At 40.1% G+C, this 18,818-nt stretch overlaps 2 protein-coding genes across 3 annotated transcripts; one reads left to right on the top strand and one right to left on the bottom strand.

Annotated features, from left to right (window-relative positions):
- Positions 1-2,155: 2,155 nt before the first annotated feature.
- On the bottom strand, positions 2,156-17,883 carry ppih (peptidylprolyl isomerase H (cyclophilin H)). Its single transcript, XM_071923635.2, has 9 exons — positions 17,705-17,883; positions 8,471-8,535; positions 8,195-8,218; positions 6,787-6,831; positions 5,886-5,928; positions 4,031-4,123; positions 3,628-3,715; positions 3,475-3,515; positions 2,156-2,366 (listed from the first exon to the last, which is right to left on the bottom strand). Exons 1-9 carry the CDS (start codon positions 17,768-17,770, stop codon positions 2,298-2,300), a joined length of 534 nt encoding a protein of 177 aa, XP_071779736.1. The 5' UTR covers positions 17,771-17,883; the 3' UTR covers positions 2,156-2,297.
- LOC139930434 (putative G-protein coupled receptor 160) lies at positions 9,477-13,583 on the top strand. Of its 2 annotated transcripts, none has more exons than XM_071923632.2 (2): positions 9,477-9,604; positions 11,940-13,583. In XM_071923632.2, exon 2 carries the CDS (start codon positions 11,995-11,997, stop codon positions 13,105-13,107), a length of 1,113 nt encoding a protein of 370 aa, XP_071779733.2. In that variant the 5' UTR covers positions 9,477-9,604; positions 11,940-11,994; the 3' UTR covers positions 13,108-13,583. The 2 variants fall into 2 exon arrangements, with proteins under 2 accessions (XP_071779733.2, XP_071779732.2); XM_071923631.2 differs by lacking the exon at positions 9,477-9,604 and adding an exon at positions 10,489-10,659.
- Positions 17,884-18,818: the final 935 nt, after the last annotated feature.

The following is an 18,818-nucleotide window of genomic DNA, read 5'->3' as shown; positions in this document are numbered from 1 at the left end:
TTATGTTACAGTGTGTGTTATCTACAGGGGAAATAAGCACCCATGATGAACATTAACCATAAGTCCCTTTACAATTTAAACACTAAGCATCTAATTTTATTGTATCCTGGAATCACTGGGGATTTACAGAGAGGATATTTCAAATATTGCATGCCCTACATTTCTGTTTCTCAGATGATAACCCTTCTTAAATTATAAGGGTATACACACAAAAGCCCAAATAGTCACACGAAATCCTTACGTAATAACATACAATTTGCTTCTCCAATCAAATCGCCCTGCACAGTACACTTAGTTAAATGCAGTCATTATCCTCAGCTTTAGCCAGTGAATTCAGAGAGCCTCCACTTCCAGCAGCACGGAGCAGACAGACCCAGACTGAGTGCGAGACAACCCCCACCAACCCCCCCACCCATTGTCATGTTAATGCTCCACTGGCACTGTTTATGAGCACTGGTTGATGTGTGAAGAGCTCGTTGTTAATGGCCGAGCCCTGTTCTCCCACACAAAGATGGGCTTTAGCATTGACCCCAGAAAGCCTCCCCACGAAGAGAGAGGACCCCCCCACACCCACCCTACCCCCCCCCCAAAAAAACTCTTCCTGCCTCCATAAGAGAACAGAGCCTCCATCTGAAAGGATTCTTTTGTGCCAAGGGAACGGGGTCCAAGGCAGAAGAGGGAGAGCGCGGGTGGGGGAGGGGTTCTGGTGGGCTGGATTTGTATGTAGGGCTGGGATAAGAGGTAGCCATAAGTTCAGCAGAGGAGTGCTTGGCAGTGGAGAGAGAGCGGCTTGGAGGACTCTTGTGCCTCTCACTGTAAACGCTCTCCTTTGAGAAAGACAACGGGTGAGGACGGGCTTGATTATTGTCCACTGTTGATGTAGAGGCCGACTGTACATATGTGCACAGTCCCACCCTGATAAATCCATTCTCTTGTGTTTTTCAAGCTAAAGGCTGTTAGGACAATATTCCCTTATTTTCTATGGTTCAGTTGTTGCAGAAACGGATTCATCAGAGGAAGGAAATTAAGCACAATATGACAAATATGGCTTTAACAATACACTCACAAAATAATAACAGTATACTCACAAAATAATTCACAATTCACTACTGGGTTCACAATGTTCTCACAGTATCAGAAATGAAGTTGAAAGGTCCTTCATCCCATGTTGTACTCTTACTCTTTTTGTGTGTTGTATTGCATTTTATTTTTTATTGTATTGTGTCACATTTTAACCAACCTGTGAAGCCAAAGGCAAATTTCCACTGCGGTGGACAATAGAGTTCTATTGTATTCTATTCTGAAATCAAAACAAAGTTTCCAACCATGTGTAGGCGATGAGTTTCTAAAATGCAACAAATGAAATAAGGAAGGCAATGTCTTGTCAGTTTTAGGCGTCACCACAGCAATTCAAATTCCATGTTACTGCAATGTGCCTAATGACAAATCTAATCAGACATGCATACTTTAAAAATTATATATTGTGTATGTATATATATATGCATACACACACACACACACATATATATATATATATACACACATACATACATATATGTATGTATTATGTATGTATGTATATATATATATATATATATATATAATTTAGATATATATATCTGTATACATTATAATTATTGGGGGTTCAGTCGAACAAACTGACAAACTAACCTAATGATCTTAAAAAGCTCTTTACCCCAGTGACATCTACAGATCTGAGTCACCGCCTTTTTAAACAAACAAGATCTGCCGCAAAGATTTATAAAAATGTAAAACAATTTATTGATCATAAACTTGATACAAAGTGTGACTGACTTATGAATGGGAATCGTTCACATGCCATCTAAGTCTTTCTTGAAGCTTGAACAAAGTCACCATTTCTCATTTGTCCTTCCATCACAGGATACACAATTGTCCTAAAATTGAACGGAAAGTTTCCACATTACCCATTTTCAAACTAAACCGTCAAACCCATATATTAACTAAATTCAGTCAGTACAACAACCCACCAGACAAGATGTGAATCTGGGTTTTTGATGCATCAGTTAACGTGGAACTAAATCTACCAAACCCATCAACAATATATGACCATTACAGGAAATGATGCACTGCTGAATTGTATAATGTACTTCATGGTGCATTATGGGAGATTACATCCATACAGCCATTAATTTATGGAAAAAAACATCAGGTTGAGGTTTAGTGAGGGAAATTTATGAATAATAAGACACTGGTTCATGTGTACAGAGGTTGTATAGGTTTCCCATTGAAACTGGATGGTGTTGTGAGGAGCTGGATCACATCTCTCCACACTGGGCAATGAGGATGGGGAGCTTGGGTTTGTTGTTGGGACCCGTAGGAACGTTCTGTTGGGAGTAAGGAGCAAAGATTTAGGACACAACACTTGACTCTGAAACGACTACACAAACATTAAACCCAACTAAAATGAGGAATGGTAGTTTATGGACAGAATCATCGTCTAATCTCTAATTACTTATTACTAAAATGTGAAGCAGTAAGCAGTAAGAGTATATGATTTGGTTAAATGTCAATATTTCGGTTACAGTCAGGGTGGGACATCAGTTCTGAAAAATTTGGGATTGAAATGTTCTGGACAGCTAGATGCAGCTAAGCCAATTCAAAATATTGAACATGCATGCTACAGTCTGACATACACAATCCTATTGCAATAATGAATTGCTTAAAGATGTGTGTAAAACTTATTCACTGATATATTTCTGCCAAATATAATAGTACATTAATATAATAATGAAGAAGAAGAAGAAGAAGAAGAAGAATGCATTTTATTTGTACTGCACTTTTCATTCACAGTGAATCTATATAAATATAATATAATATAATATAATATAATTTGCTTTAATTCGAGAGGATTTGGAAGGAGTTGGGTAAATGTATTTTCTCTCAGCAAAATGTTGGACTTCAGCGCTCTACACTGACATTTTTTTCTCTAACGAGCTCCTAAATTGAAAACTTTAGGAAAATAATAAAGAAATTTGGAGCATCAAACACCAATCCCTGCTTTGACTACCAGGTTTCCCTTGTTCTCCTTGACAGTCGTCTAGGCAGCATTAAAATATGTTAAGAGCATACAGTATGTTAGTGACGCTGTAGTAATCTGAAGTGGCGTGTCTTGACCAGCAGAGGGAATGAAAACACTGTTAACAACGGACGGCCATATTGAGCCACTGCAGCATTGTGGTCGCAAGACAAGAGAGACAAAATATTTGGAGCTCTGCAGTGACACTCAAATGAATTCATCATCACTTGAGAAATCTGATTGTTAGATAGACGTGATTCTTCTTTATATCAAAAAAGGAGAGCCAAAAACATATGGACACAAATATGCCAAACAATGGGCAGCAGAGGACTATGAGAACATTTTGTACTCTCTGTACATTTGGGGCACTGACAACCCTGAAAATCCCAAACTAATATTAAAATGAGAGTTTTTACCTCAATTTTTCTCATGACCAGCAAGCCATCGACCACTTTTCCTGAAATATTGCCATGAATAAAACAATCAGCATATATGAAAATTCAATTCTGACACACAATTGAATGCAAATACAGTTTATCACAGATAAAATATGGGTACATTGTACTCACCGAAAACCACATGCTTTCCATCTAACCAGTCACATTTGGTACAGGTGATGAAAAACTGACACCCATTTGTTCCAGGACCACTATTTGCCTGAAGGACAATTTTTGGGAGAAGCTTTGTTAGCGTCCAAATAAGAGTAAGACCAATATTACTGTGAAAGACTGGGAGTTTTAAAACATCTGTTTGTCTATCAGGGTTTGGGTCTCTTCTCTTTCAATGAATTCAGATCCAAATGTAAAACTAAGAACATTAATTCTAAATTACTGCATGCAATATAGGATATATTAACTGTTTAGGAAGAAATTCTTTTGGGTTTTGAAGTAAATCCACTTCTTGAGAGAGTACATTGACCCTTTTTGATTCAGGAAGGCAGTGTACTAATATAAGAGTATTGATATTACACACCATGGACAGAAGACCAGGGGCATTATGCTTCATCCTGAAGTTTTCATCTGCAAACGGACCTCTGTAGATGCTGCAGATGCCAGTGCCATCACCCTGCACAAAAAGACAAACGGTACATAGTTAGGGCTCGCATAGGAGATTTAGAAAGCAATTGAAGCCAAGCATTCATAAAATTAAGATGTAGTTCACCACATGTCCACTACAGGGCGAGAGATGGAAATATTTAGCCTCCTGCCGAATTCAAAAGGCAGCTGGGGTTTTGTCTTGCATCATGGTGTCAGGCAAATTTCATTCAGGACGATAGGCTGTAGTACTCAGAGTTTCAGAGGTGTGTAAAAATCATTGATGGCCCTGTCACTACAACAACATACATATTTCATCATGATCATTTTAAAGAGAGAAAAAGCTCCCCCACACACACACCATCTACTGAACTTTGCAATTAGAGTAGACAGTGTGCAGGAGCTTTTTTTTTTGCCAACCTACGGCCTTCTCCCACATACCTATCACCTTGTACTCAGGCGTGGAAAAGCTCTACTATATCATAATGTGTTTTAAATTTAGATTTTTTTTAAGATCTAAAAATGGCACTCATTTTGGCTATGACACAATCTTGCTTTACCTCAATCGAGCTGTATTATCAGATTCAATCGGATCCATTTGGCAGTGGTATCCTCCAAGAAGTATTCCTATCAGAATTTTTTTATTTTTTTTATTAGGAATTTAAAAGCACAACAACTCAAAGGAGTATCATGACACAAAAAATCCCAGAGGATAGCACTTAAAAGCATTACTAAAAACACTTATTTCCAAAGTGGTCCTCGATGGAAACAAACAAGCACAATACATGGAAACAAACAATTCGATGGAAACAAACAAAATTACAGGATAAACCTGCTAGTCCCCCTTGCAACCCCTCACCCATGGTTCAAACTCCCTCCCTTAAACATGACCCATCAACACTCCCCACAAAGCCGCCTTTACTTTTGTTTTAAAAATTGCCTTTGTTTGGCTTTGTTTAATCTGCAGGGGCAGGTTGTTCCATAAGGAGATCCCAGTATAGAAAAATGAGCTTCTTGCTATTTTACCTTTAACACGAGGAATGACATAATGCTTGCTCTTGTGTTACAATTATGTTGGCTTCCAACCATATCAATTTGACAGTTCAAATATTCTGGGGCCCTTTTGTGAATTATATCAAACATATGGTTAAGTTTCAGTTGTTTAACTCGATCTTCAACAGGTAATAATCCAACTTCCTTCATTTCTACAGGTCCTATATGTGTCCTGGGAGGAGCATTGAGCATGTATCTGATAACATTATTCTGTTATCAGATACATGCTCAATGCTCCTCCTAGGACACATATATATCTTTTCTTACTTCTACAATTGAGTTTGCATTGACCTATTTCATCCATTCAGGTGAGGTTCAGTGCTCATAGCAGATAGACATCTAGAGTGGAACCAGCTGAGTTTCTGGTCTATGACAGAAGGTTATACTGATGGCCCAGCAGCAGGGAGGCCCGGTGGTTACACACACTTCCCCCCAACTGGTGGCCAAAAGCTGGATCTCTGCTACAGCCAACATGGCCCTGCACATGCATGTGTACATGTATGTGTGTCTCAGAGATATGCAAGGAAACAAATTCAAACCACAGAAACAAATTAGTTATACTGTGAGTAATATGGCATTTTAGGGACCTAAAAGTTCTGAAATACTGATTATTGCAGCCTTAATCCCAGACAGAAATGTTGATATGGAGAGATGCAAAAGAGATGCAAAAGAGACAGAGACATCTGTCTTGGAGACAACAATAATTAACCAGACAGAGGAAGAAGTGTGTATGTACTCACATTCACAAAGTCCCCTCCCTGGATCATGAAGTCTTTGATCACCCTACCAGGGAGCAATAAAAACACATCAGTAAAGCCAGCCACGTTTAACAAATATTTTACTTTTGATGAGAAACATACATTTTTATACAAGTACTTTCAGCTAAGCAACCTGCCTGGTTGGATGTGCTGATAATTCCCATAAAACACTACAAGCCTGTAGTGGTTACTATGCCCACTTTTGTGGTAACCAGGGAACCTGTCAGCAATGTTTCTTATTTCTCCTGTTTTGTTTCTTATTTCTATGTATGTATTCTTTCAAAAAAAAAAAAAAAAAAAATTTTTCAGGCAATGCACATGCATTAGTAACCGTTGAATAAATACCATAATACTCTTGAGGATGTTCTTTAATGAGATTATGGGTGCTTCAGTGCTGCTGACAGGATTACATTATTCCATCTCCATTGTACCCATAATCACAGTACAGAGTGCCCTCTCAGGTATTATTGCTGTATTGGTGTAAAGACCTTGTGGCTAACAAAAGTGCTCAAAGTAATGAATGGTTGGCATCATGTTCATCACTTTCATTTTGAAAAGCTACTCAAAAACAATTTTTCAGCAAACACAGAAAAGCTGAACCAGCGAATACAGAAAAGTAATATTATTTCACTCTCATTCTTTTCAATAAGTAATTTTTGTGGTTTAGAACAATAAATAGTAAGGAAATATTAAGGTAAACTGGGACAGAAACAGTGTGAATGCCAGTGGTGACAGTGGATCCCCAGGGGAGGCTGTTCCTGAAAAGAAATGTTCTACCAAAGTTTAAATAACACTTTACATACACCAGATGGTTTGGAAATCAGAGATTAAGAGAAACACTGTACAATGTGAGCTTGATATGCAAATCAAACTGACAGCGTACCTGTGGAATGTGCAGCCTTTGTAACCAATAGGGACGCCATCTTTCCTGCAGGACACAAGTTTGAGACAGAACAAGATGGAGTTAATGGTAAACACAGACATATAACCTGCTGCCCCATCTCTCCACTTCTGTTTTCCACAAGACAGGTTTGGTTACATGTTTGAACTCTGGTTTGGATTAGGTATGAGACATCACTAAATACGTGGGTGGGAAATTAACACACGCCAGCAGACAAATTCTGACAAGAAATATCCTGGCATAAGTTGTTTTAGGCTACTGAATGTCTTTGTATGTCATGCAAATATTTCAGAAAGAAAGGCAGGACAATATACAAGGAGAACTTGATAACTTTTTGCTGTGATGAAATACATGACTCATTCTGAAAAAGAAAAAAGGACATAACAGCAGCTGAATGTTGCAGAAAACTCAAGTCGCACTGTCATGGATTTGACATGTGACGAATAGCTAGCTAGTCAGCTTAGCTAAACTGCTTAGCATCTAATAATAAAAATGGAGACCATGTCACACACCCTTTAACCACATCTTCAGTGTAATTTGTCTGACAGTTCCTAAGGTCTCTGGTTCACATCCCTGGACTGACTGAGGTACATCTGGGTGGTGAAAATGAATAATTAACACTCTTCCCTCCAACAATTGAATGGTGTCACTGTGAACAATTATGAGAGTGAAGTAGGGCAGTGCTGAAAAAGAGCTCAGCAAAACCCGACCCTGAATATCCCCTTTTTAAAGGTTAAAAAGGGGATATTTCAGTCAAATCAACTTCTGCTTTATCTTATTTGATTACAATTGCATGGCCTGAGTGAGGGGGAAGGCTAGGTAAACAAAGGGTAGGTGAACAAAGTAAGGAAAGCTCCTAACAACATATGAATATCAAGTAGCTATAAGGGGTAGGGCCACCTACAGCCATTCAATCCTCCTTGGCAAGCTGCCATACAAGTCCTGAACAGAGCGTATGGGATATTGTACCTTTCTTTGAGAAGGAAAGCCCCCAGTTCTTTGAGGGACGAAGGAGGTGGAAATTATTTTTCATGAAAATTAAATGTTAAAAGATCTGCTAACTGGGGAGGTTAGATTCATCCTTCATCATTAAACCACACTTGAATTTGTTTAGCAGTGTGTATGGGGGCATTATCTTGAAATATGGGAACATCATGAAGGACCAGTGTTGTGAAATTACTTCATATTCCTTGGATGTTACATTACCATACAGAGCACTCATCAAACCTAATGACTCTTACAAGACGGCTGCCCATAACATTACAGATCCACCACCATGTTTAACAGCTGGCAGCAGACATCTTGGGTTGAATGTGTGATAAGTTTACTCTGCAAGATGTTGAATCGGTGTTTCTGTACCATCAATGAATGCGGCACTTCACCGCCTTACCTGAACTCTCCAGTGCAAAACTGCCTGTAAGAGATGGAGAAGCCATAAGTAACATCTTTCCCAATTCAGAAATGGCCTTTATAAAAGCAATACGTTATGCATGTTAACATATATGGCACAACAACTGTGACAATATAAATAAGTATGCTCGACGCCATCTTTTTACATGGGAGATCTTTTAACTATTGATATCACTGTGTAAAAAATGTAACTTTGAGCCAGACAGTGATTGGATGACACAGTGTGAGCAGTCAATTATGCTGACTCGCTCCTTACCGGAAATTCTCTGCTGTCTTTGGAACCACATCAGCAAACAGTTCAATCTTCATTCGTCCGACTTCCTGAAAAACAGTTGAGCGAACTATGTCAAAACAGTTGACCACAAACACACCAAAGAGGCTGAATAGAGATGCCTAAAAGATAGGGTATACTGCGTTGCCCCAGGCAAACAGGCCCCGTCCCATGAATGGAAGCAGGTCATTCGTGTTCCTATAGCTATGCTACATGAAACTTAACCTGGACCAACCAGTTTGTAAGGTGTGGCTCCAGTGTTTAGCTTAAGGATAGGCCCTAGTGGTATATGATATATGATACAATTTCTTAGCCTCAAATCCCTAACAATAGCACGCAGCTGATAAATTAACCAGACTAGCTTGTTCCTATAATACGTTTCAGTTCTCTGTTGACTTTGCAGAAAAAGCCAAGCTTCTACTTAACTAACATGACAAAACAGCTTTAGATCCATCGTTAACTAGCGAGACTCTCAGTTTCATCTGGACAATACAAACCATTTTGTCCCAATTCTGACGGCATTTACCAATGGTCAGCGCATACATAATATAGGGTTGTGAATGACGGGTTTCCAAGCTCTTTATGCAACACATTACTGGACAAAAAAATCCTTTATGGGCTTTGTGTTCTAAGTCCTGCTTATCTATCATGCTATGAAATGTGTGTGTGTGTGTGTGTGTGTGTGTGTGTGTGTGTGTGTGTGTGTGTGTTCAGCAGCCTGGGTGTCTTCCCACAACCCACAGAAGCATGCAATTGGAGGACAGAAGAGACGACTTGAGCGTGCATATCCCGGGCTGTCACAGCAATGTGTATGTGTGTGTGTGTGTGGTGTGTGTGAAAACAGACAATATACTGGTATGAAAAGAGTGGTTTGTCCAAAAGACATCACTACACAACTCTCCCTGCTGACGACTCACAGTAAAACTGACCGTCACTGGGTCTCTTGCCTTTGCTGTATAGACCATACATTCATAGTGTCTAGGATATCAAATGTTGAAATACAAAACCTGACTGTTGTGGAGGAGGAGACAATGATCACAAACAGCAAAATACTAATCTGTGGATGGCTTTCTCTGGCTGGAGTGTAATGTCCACTAATGTCAAGTTGCCTGACAACAGGTAAGATTAAGCTAATTGTCTAAAGCTAACTTACAGTGTATATATAACAGAGTCTGTTAGCAAAAGTTTTTTTATCAGATAATATTTCAAATGGCAATAGGCTTCCCTGGTTCTTATCCTTATATCTAAATCCTGAAGAACTTATATTGTTCAACAACTTTTGTTGCACTTTGTAATGCTGGAAGGGTGTCAAATTTAAAGGATCAACTTCACGTGCCTTGAAACTGAAACAAAAAGCTAAGGAAGATAACTAGCTGAAAAGTATCAAGTACTCCTTTTTGAATGCACTGACATGACACAAAGGTTTCACTCTCAACCATCATGTTAAAGAGTCGAAACTGCAGTCAAACTAAAATGGCCACATCTGTCATACCCTTGCAGCCTGACACCTGGGCCAAAACACATGTGAACACTAACATTTACACTGTGATAACAGAGCAAACAAACTAAAACAAGACCTAGAAACAGGTTGTACAATAATAAAACTGTAAAGTTGTGTAAATTGGCTGCACACGCAAGAACTTCTAGGAGGCAACCTTTGGCCTCACATGTTCAACACTTGTATGATTTCACACGGTTTCCTGGGTTTCTAGTGTAATTTTCTAAGGACAGAGCGCAGCTAAACAAACCCAACCAGAAAATGCAGCTTCGACACATGACATCGTTAGGAGAGGGTGTGATGCCGTCCAGTTTATCTACAGCAGGATAATGCAAATTAACATAACCTACCCAACATCTAGCCCAACCTCGGGGCCATGTGGGTGGGGAACACTGACAACAGACTTCCTTAAAGACACAGAAGGCGTATCCTAGAAGTTGCTTGGTTTCACAGAGGAAGGTGGGGCCGTAATGAGCTGCCTGGATACACTTAGTCTCCTAAAGGGAGTTGCTCCACCTGACACACCAGGCAGTCACACACCTCAACTCTTTCGTTGGCAAGCCTTGACAAGAGCACACAAGGCATCTGGTTTACATAACAGCAGAGAGTTAAGCACTGCTGTAGCATCTGGATCTCCACTGAAACACACTGGACTAGGAAAACCCTGGACATACAGGTAGAGGCACATTAGTATCATACAATGTGGAATGAACTTCATTTTATTTGTTGTGCTGTGCAGAGTATCTAAATGTTGTATGTTTCAAATGGCAGAACCGGTTTTACCTGCAGTGAATGCTACAATTAAAATAGCACTGCATGTGGAAATACTTAACTGTCCTGCAGTTAAACTCAAAATGCTAGAAATTTCAGGACAGTGTGTGTGTCACTGAAATGAACGACAACATCGATGTAACATTTCAATATGAAATACTGACACAATGTATGAAAAAAGGCAGGTCAGACTATATTTCCAAGATATTTTGTTGTAAAATGACAGCATATATGGCAGACTAAAGTGTGAGACAAATAATCCATTTGAGAACCATTTGTGTGAACTTCAAGGAGAAGACTCAATATCCTCATTGAGGCAATTTGTTTGGCAGCGTAAAAAAGACAAAATGCACCAGCAATCACCAGATCGTTACCAGATTAATGATAAATTGTCAACTTGATCAATGCCAGTACTGTATCATAATATGTTGGTGCATTTGTATCAAATATGTGTCTGTAGTGTGAAGTTTGCAGAGGCTTTCTCCGGTCATTCTTTGTTTGTCTAGTTCTCAATGGATGATTGAGTTTTTTGCTCTTTCACTAAGGGGGAAGTGGGAAAACAAATTTGGAGTGACAATGCTTGTGCCTACTTGAACCAAGTGTGGGATATGACTCCAAATGGTAGTAATAGGTTAAAAATGCACTGTAGTCCTACTCATAAAAAGCCTAAATTGAATGATCATTAGCCTCTGACAGGGTATAGACACTGATTTAGTTATCACGTACAAATCCATGATGTTTATGACCTATACCAAGAAAGGTATGGGCAAATAGGATATACCATGTTTTATAAATCATAGAAAAAATGTGTACACGGTTTCACCTTTTTGAGTTTTCTTGGTGAACCAATGCCAAGTTTTGTACATCTTTGGTGCAGAGGGTGGTAAGAGTCCAGTCTGCTCTTTTAGTCTACTCAAGACGATTCTGAGCAGTTGAGTGTTGCATCTATAGTTTCACATGGATGTTCTGCTCATTTCAGGGCTGCACCTCTACTCAAACCATCTCGCCACTCCATACATGACAAATGACAGACCGCAAATGTCAGCTGATTGGCGTATGAGGTTAGTGGGCCACGCAACTACATGAATGAGTGCATGCTTTTTCTGTTGTCAAACCTCCTGATAATTGCAGTTTTTTCATTTGTATTTTTGAAGCTGCTAACCATTATCATCTTGTCTTTGACAGCATTTCCTGAAGCATCGTGGTGCTGGACTGAGCATCGATAGAGATAATAGTTTAAATGTCGACTGGGTTGCCAATACCTCAGGAAAGCCACATTGTCAAAATGCTGGGCATCATCGAGCACTGGGACGGGAAGGGCAGCTGTCACGCAGACAACACTGGACAGTATCTGACCCTCGTGCTCTTCAAGGCGGGCTTGGATGCAACAGTCTTGTTCCTATGCTGGCGCAGACTGCATACTTCCTTTTTAAGTATGTGCGGCCTGTCCATCGCCGTGGCCGACGTGGTGATGGCCTGGTCCATGACAACTGTGTGGTTTCTCGGGCCTCAACAGTCTCCTGTGTCAGTCTGCTTCCTCCTGGCTCACGCCTCGGCCACATACGCTGCACTGCCGCTGCCCATGGTGTGCCTGGGTTTACTGGACTACATCTCAGAGGATAACAATAATAATTGCATTGGCAACCAGAGCTCCTTCTGCAAATCCCTAAGGAACATGGTCTTCACCTTGCTGGTGTGGGTGTTAGCTGTTGTTTACTCCTTCGGATCAGTGACAACTGACCTGCTGGAAATCGAGTACTCAGGAGGGGCAAAGGCTCTGGTGTGTGAAGTGCAGGAGTCAACGCTGGTTGTCTACTTTGTTTTGGGGCTTTTCATAGCAGTAATTTCCACATTGCTGCCCTATTGGTCGAGGATTCCCCAGTGGATGAAAGAGGCCAGCAGGTTATCTGACCAGAGGGAAGAACCTCAAGAGAACCAGAAGAGCGACTTGCTGCTCAATTCCATCATGTACACCGAGACAGAAAGTGGTGAGGACAGTTTCCTGGTGGAGACTGTTCAGCAGCGGCCGCCTCTGTTCCTCAGCTTAACACTGGGCTTTGCTTCAATATGGATGCCTTACCTGATCATATCTGTAGCCTGCCAGCTCTTGGGCTTTGGAGTACCTGCCTACATTATTGTCAACCTTCTGTGGCTGGAGTGCACCAACAGTCTACTGGTTGGTGCGGTGTTCTGGGTAAAGAGCTACAGGCTAGGGCCATACAGTCGCCTCCCAGACGACGTTTGTTTATGGCGCATTTACTGGCACTTGAGTAGAGGGACACACCAGCAGAAACTCCCCATCGCTGTCTTTAACCCATCAGAGGGCAAGAGAAACACACTTCTATATGTGTGAGGCAAAGCAAAGAAAAAAATCAACCAACCACCATCTTAGATACAGTAGTTTTAACAGTCTGGAAACAGGTTAATCTCTGGAGAGATTAACCTGTTGTGACCTCTAATGTTTGGCCTCTAATGACTAAGCCATAGACTTGATATACTGCAAGTGGAAAACATTAATTCAAGACCGGAGGAAGCAAAATTCCACTAAAATAAGGAAGCAACACCACATTTGCTAACATCTATCAGTGGATAACCAATTTTAATCAGACTGTGAAGAGCAAAGCTTCTAACTTTTGCCTGCCAGACCGGCTGAAAAAATCTCGACAGGGAGAGTGTGTGCCTCTCTTCCTTCCCTCAACAAATATCGAAGTGCCCTTGAGCAGATCATTTAACTGCGAAATGTTCTAACAAGAGAAGACTGTGTTTGCACTGGGTGGTTTCCAAGTGTGAATCTGTGAAGTTGTGTGTAGGAAGGTAATGCTGAAAAATAGCAAGTGTGCAGTGAGGCTAAACTTCTAGGAAAAAAACTAAAACCCTAAAACGTAAAACCTTCTAGGTTCATGTATGTTTATCATTAATTTCAATGAGAATTATAGAGTATGGGGAAACGCTATTATGATTAAAGGATAAGGCCGGTGTTTTTTAATGCATTGCTTACCGTCAACAAATCCTATGAAAATAACAAAATGAGCAATGATTTTGTTTTGCCAGCAAATCTCGCCCATGTAGCCGGTGCCCAATGAAGCCATGTCCCAGCAGCCACAGAACTCCATTGTATTAAAAAAACGATTAAAAACACGTCAAAGAGCCATGCCGTTGCTCTGGGCAACATATTTCATCATCACGATGCACCGGGCCAGCCGACTTTTTCCTCAAACAACTTAATAAGCCGGCTGTAAACACTTTGCGATCTCAGGAAAGTAGTTCCGTTGCACCGAAAATAGTCCCCGGCGTAATGAAGAATTTGTTCCCATTTGAATTTGATTCGGTAATAACTACAACAGCCTGACCTTTCGTGGTAACAGTTAGCGATTTTTAAAATTGAAACTATGTCTTTGTGAGCTGTATTTCAAGGTTTTTAGCTTACAATTGGAGCCAATTACTTCCGGGTTGACGGCTAAAAACGGTACGTGGGAAGTCAGAAAGTAACGGGAGTAGAGCAAACGTATTGTTGATTTTGTTATTTTCATAGGATTTGTTGACAGTAAGCAATGCATTAAAAAACACCGGCCTTATCCTTTAATGATTTATATCCAATCCCTTTGATTTTCTGTCCCTAAACATGCATGGCTTGCAAACGGCTACTCAATAAACTACCTGCTATATATTTCCAAGACGGCCGTGTTTATGCATTTTGCTTGTTTTGTTTTAAACTCATAACACCCAAATGTATACCAGCAAAAAAAACTGTCAAAGCATTCTAAATGATCTATGACTCGTCTCCTATCAGGATTTTACAGCGTGAGTGAAGTTGTCATTTTTCTGTCATGCTCTGTCTGTATTCACTCACAGACAAAGAGCATAAACTGCAGACGTGGACTGACTAAATAGTATAGCCAGATAGGCAGCTGTAAATGTAGCTTTATTAAAATACTGGTTCTACTAGTTGATAATACTGAATTTTTTAAATTACAAAATATAATGCATCTACTAGTGATTACATGCTAAAGCCAATCTTACTGGTTGTACATGACTAGTAAATGAGTTTACTAAAATTATAGATATAATATCTCACATGCTTTTTGTCAATTTGGGAATCATTCTTAAAAAATAGGCTGTAAAAAATAAAAAAAAAAATAAAAAAAGAGTCCTTGTTTACAGCTTACAGACAATTATATATATATATAAAAAAAAAACATGGGGCATCCTGGTGGATCAGTTGGCTAACTAAACTAACTAAATCCAACCCATGACTTTTTTCACGTCATCCCCCTCTCTATCCCCCTGAGCCATTCCTGCCACTGTGTCAACTCCACCTTGTGGTCAAGCTGGAGTTTACCATCTGGCCGATCGGTGGAGTTGTTTTTGCCTGAGTAGAGGGGGAGATTTGAAACCAATCCACCAAATTTGATGGCTCTCAGATTCTGAGGTACAGATTGTTTTAAGGCAGAAAAAGAAGAAGAATCCGAACAAAAACAATACCATTCCAGCGCCTACGGTGCTTGGACCCCAAAAAATGTGATACTTTGTTGGTCCCTGCCTGTAAGGAAATAACCAGGGAGGTCAGACCCTGTGTGGTATTTTGTGGCTTTTGACCATTGCTAGATTTTCATTTTACCAGGTACATAGCACCAGCAGGAGGGGGAGAGTGCACTCAGTCCAGCCCCAGCTCTAAGCCCTCACTATGGGGTGAGCGGCGTGCCATGCTGCCTTAACTACACAACAGTGCTTCTCTGCATGGGCCTCAGGGGTCAGAAGCATTGTGTATTCCTGTGCTGCCGGTTCAGGGTTGCTTGGGGGAGTCCAAGAGCATGGCAGCGTGTTAATAGGATGTATCACAACTGAGGAAGCTCAGCAGCTCACACACACTCCTGGTCTATACTTAAAGATCAATAATCAAAAACAACATCACATCCTCCATTATCGCCTGGCACACCTCTGCTCCAGCATCTTATCCACCTCACTTCACTCCTCCTCATCCAATAGAATTGCCTGTAAACCTTACTAATGCCACTATATATTATCATGCATTTTATTATTATCTGAACTGTTATTTTGCAAATTTTGCCTTAATACAGTAACTGTACAATAGGATGCAACTGTACAACTTCAAACCTTGCACACTGTGACTCACTGTTTCAGCCATAGAACTATCTATATCCCACGCTGCTCAAACTCACACAGCTACAGAATGTCAAATGTGCTGTTTATTCATAGTGATGGTTTCTGTCCATGGTAGATGATGCACTGTATACAACATTCTGTTGTCTTTGCATTGTGTGTGTTAGTATGTACTGTGAAACTAAGCTGTCAGCATATCACTACATTTATGTCACCAAGACAAATTACTGTATTCATTCCACCTAGCAATTCAAGTGGTTCTGATTCAAAAAGGGTTCATTAATAGTTTTTCAAGTCTCAACAATCCCCATACACTGGCATGCAGTAGTTCAGGCAGGTTGTGAGCTACCATCCAGCTACTCTTCTTTTTAAAACAGTACACACCTGCCCTCCCAACCTGCTTTTCCAGTGTAGTAAATCTGCATATCCTGCTGCCACTCAAATCAAATCTGTCTGAATGCAACAATGGGGAAAATATCCACATCTAAATATTACAAGTTAATAAATATGTATTTATTCAGTATCTTCTGTTTGTCAGCTCTTCTACTTTCGGATATATTTTATCTCCAGGAAAATGTTTAATGTGTATTATTTGTATAAAATAGAAGAAACGTTTCAAATTAAAGCTTCAGATTTCACAATTTTTTGATTTTGCATTCCCACCTCTCCTCCTGCCTGTGATTTCTATTCTCTCAAGGTTACATCTCAATCTAAGCTTCTTCAAAGATAGCTCTGCTGGATCATTCTACACTGGCTGTCAACTGGTGATATCCAACTATACATAATATATAAAGCCGGTTTCTCCTCTGGATCACGGAATTGGATGTAAAGAAAAGGAATGCATTGGGTTTCTCAACTAAAAATTTTAATTATTATTATTATTTTTTTTAATGAAAGGTCAAAGATAGGAAATTACTCCAAGTAATTCAGAGCTTTCTTAGTGAAATTCTCAAAAATGTGAAGTGAAATCACTTCATGGCGCCCATAGTTTGACTCTTCCTGAATAAGACTTCCTTGAATCTCTGGACGTCCTATCGGGTTAAAGGTTGTTGTAGCAGCTCTCTTATGATATGGCCATTATGTAAATTGAGTTTTCAGGCGAATTAAACTTGCATTTTCTTAAGAATTGCACAGTAAAATGTCTTCACGTGTCACATTGGCACAGAACTGAATAATGTAAAGAAAATGAATGCACTGGATTTGTCAACTTAATACTGAAAATACGTTTGTGAACCATCAGATCTTTTTCTATTGTACAAACATAATTTGAGGTTTAGGTTTTCCCTAGCTGTGTTTTTCACACCGCGCAACGCCGCCATCTTTGACCCTCCGTTGCAGTCGTATCAAGGAGGTTCTATGCGCAACGCTGCGTAAATACGTTACCGTAATTACACGTACTAAACGCGCAACACAATATAAAGAGCTGAGAAAGCCAAGTCCCTCATCTATAACCTTTGCAACGTTCCCTGGTATAAAACGTTATCTGAACCAAGTTATTAGTATGCTGCTCAAGGTTTAAATATGAATCAAAACTATTTTTTAACTTCTTAGAAACAGATTCAGGCTTGACGAACGGAGTTTAACTTAGAGAGTCTGGAGTGATGTGTTCAGGAGTCATAACATGGATCTCGGTCTTATTTGACTTTACTGGAAGGAAAATTGAGCACGTCCAGACCTTGATATCAGCAAGACAGCTGTTTTAATACCACCAGCTGGCTGGATCGTATGGTTTAAGCTAAGTGAACATAGAGAATATGCTGATATGCTAACGTTAGCTGGAAACTGCAGACACCACTGACAGTGAGCGCTTGTCTCCTTTCACTACTCACCTGCCCTCCGATGGTAATATCGAAGAAAACAATCGGGTTGTTGGGATTTGTTGGCTGGACATTCATTGTGATAGTTCTTGCGCTTTTGAAAACAAATATCACTCAACTATATACAGTAACGCTGCTCAAACGAAGCGCACGAGAACAATTTGAAAACCCAGCATCTGCGCTGTAAGGACCTACGGTGGCCCACAAGAGACATGTTACGGCTCGAGGTTTAGGACAAAATGCCACACTTCCAGAAAACCTAGCGAACATGTCATTTTTTACTGCCATCTGGTGGTCAAAGTCTAACCCCAACAACACCCCCCAAACACATACCGGTATACTACATAGATACATCCCTCAATTTAGACGCCCAAAATACTTACATTTTAGTTGGTTTTATTTTTCACAATAAAACATTGCCATTTTACAATGTCACAATGCAAATTCTGCTCTACAAAAAAAAAAAAAATGGCATAAGTGACTGCAAAAAGAATTGTCAAAGGCTGTAGCACCATGCTGTAGCACCATGATCAAAACATTTTACTAAAGGTGTCAAAAGACTAGCGGGTCAGGAAGGAGATAAAACGAGCAAAAGCAAAAGGCCTTTAACAAAGAAAATCCTATGTGAAGTAATAAGGTTTCTTGACGTTGACGCCGTATTCTGAGAGGGCAGGAGACAGGTCCTCCATAGTCAGAGTGTACTTCTTATCCTGTATTGTGGAGAGGAAACAAAAACGTCACCATCATCCAACCACACTCATCCTCATACACACACACACACACACACAGCTGTAAAACTATGCATTTAACTTCAGTGAGGTACTATAGCTAATGCATCTGTTAAAAGTGCAGAGAAGCACTAACCTTTGCCTTGCTCCTGGAGCTTCCTGAGGCGGTGCGCTTCATTTTACAGTACTGCAGTGCATCATTGGCAATATCCGAGATGAACTTCTGAGAAGCCAGGGTGGTCAATCGGAAACAAAGAGCAAGTAATTAGTGTTGTGGTTTTGCCTGTTTGTACTCTGCCAACCTGATCCACGCACAATTCACAAGTCTTTGGTGCAGAGGGAAATCAGGGAAATCCTGTCTGCTCTTTTAGTCTACTCAAGATGACTCAGTTGAGTGT

The sequence above is a fragment of the Centroberyx gerrardi genome, chromosome 14, assembly GCF_048128805.1.
Source record: "Centroberyx gerrardi isolate f3 chromosome 14, fCenGer3.hap1.cur.20231027, whole genome shotgun sequence".
Taxonomy (NCBI): Eukaryota; Metazoa; Chordata; class Actinopteri; order Beryciformes; family Berycidae; genus Centroberyx; species Centroberyx gerrardi.
The sequence above is the reverse complement of the archived record's forward strand: the minus strand, read 5'-3'. Positions and strand labels throughout refer to the sequence as shown.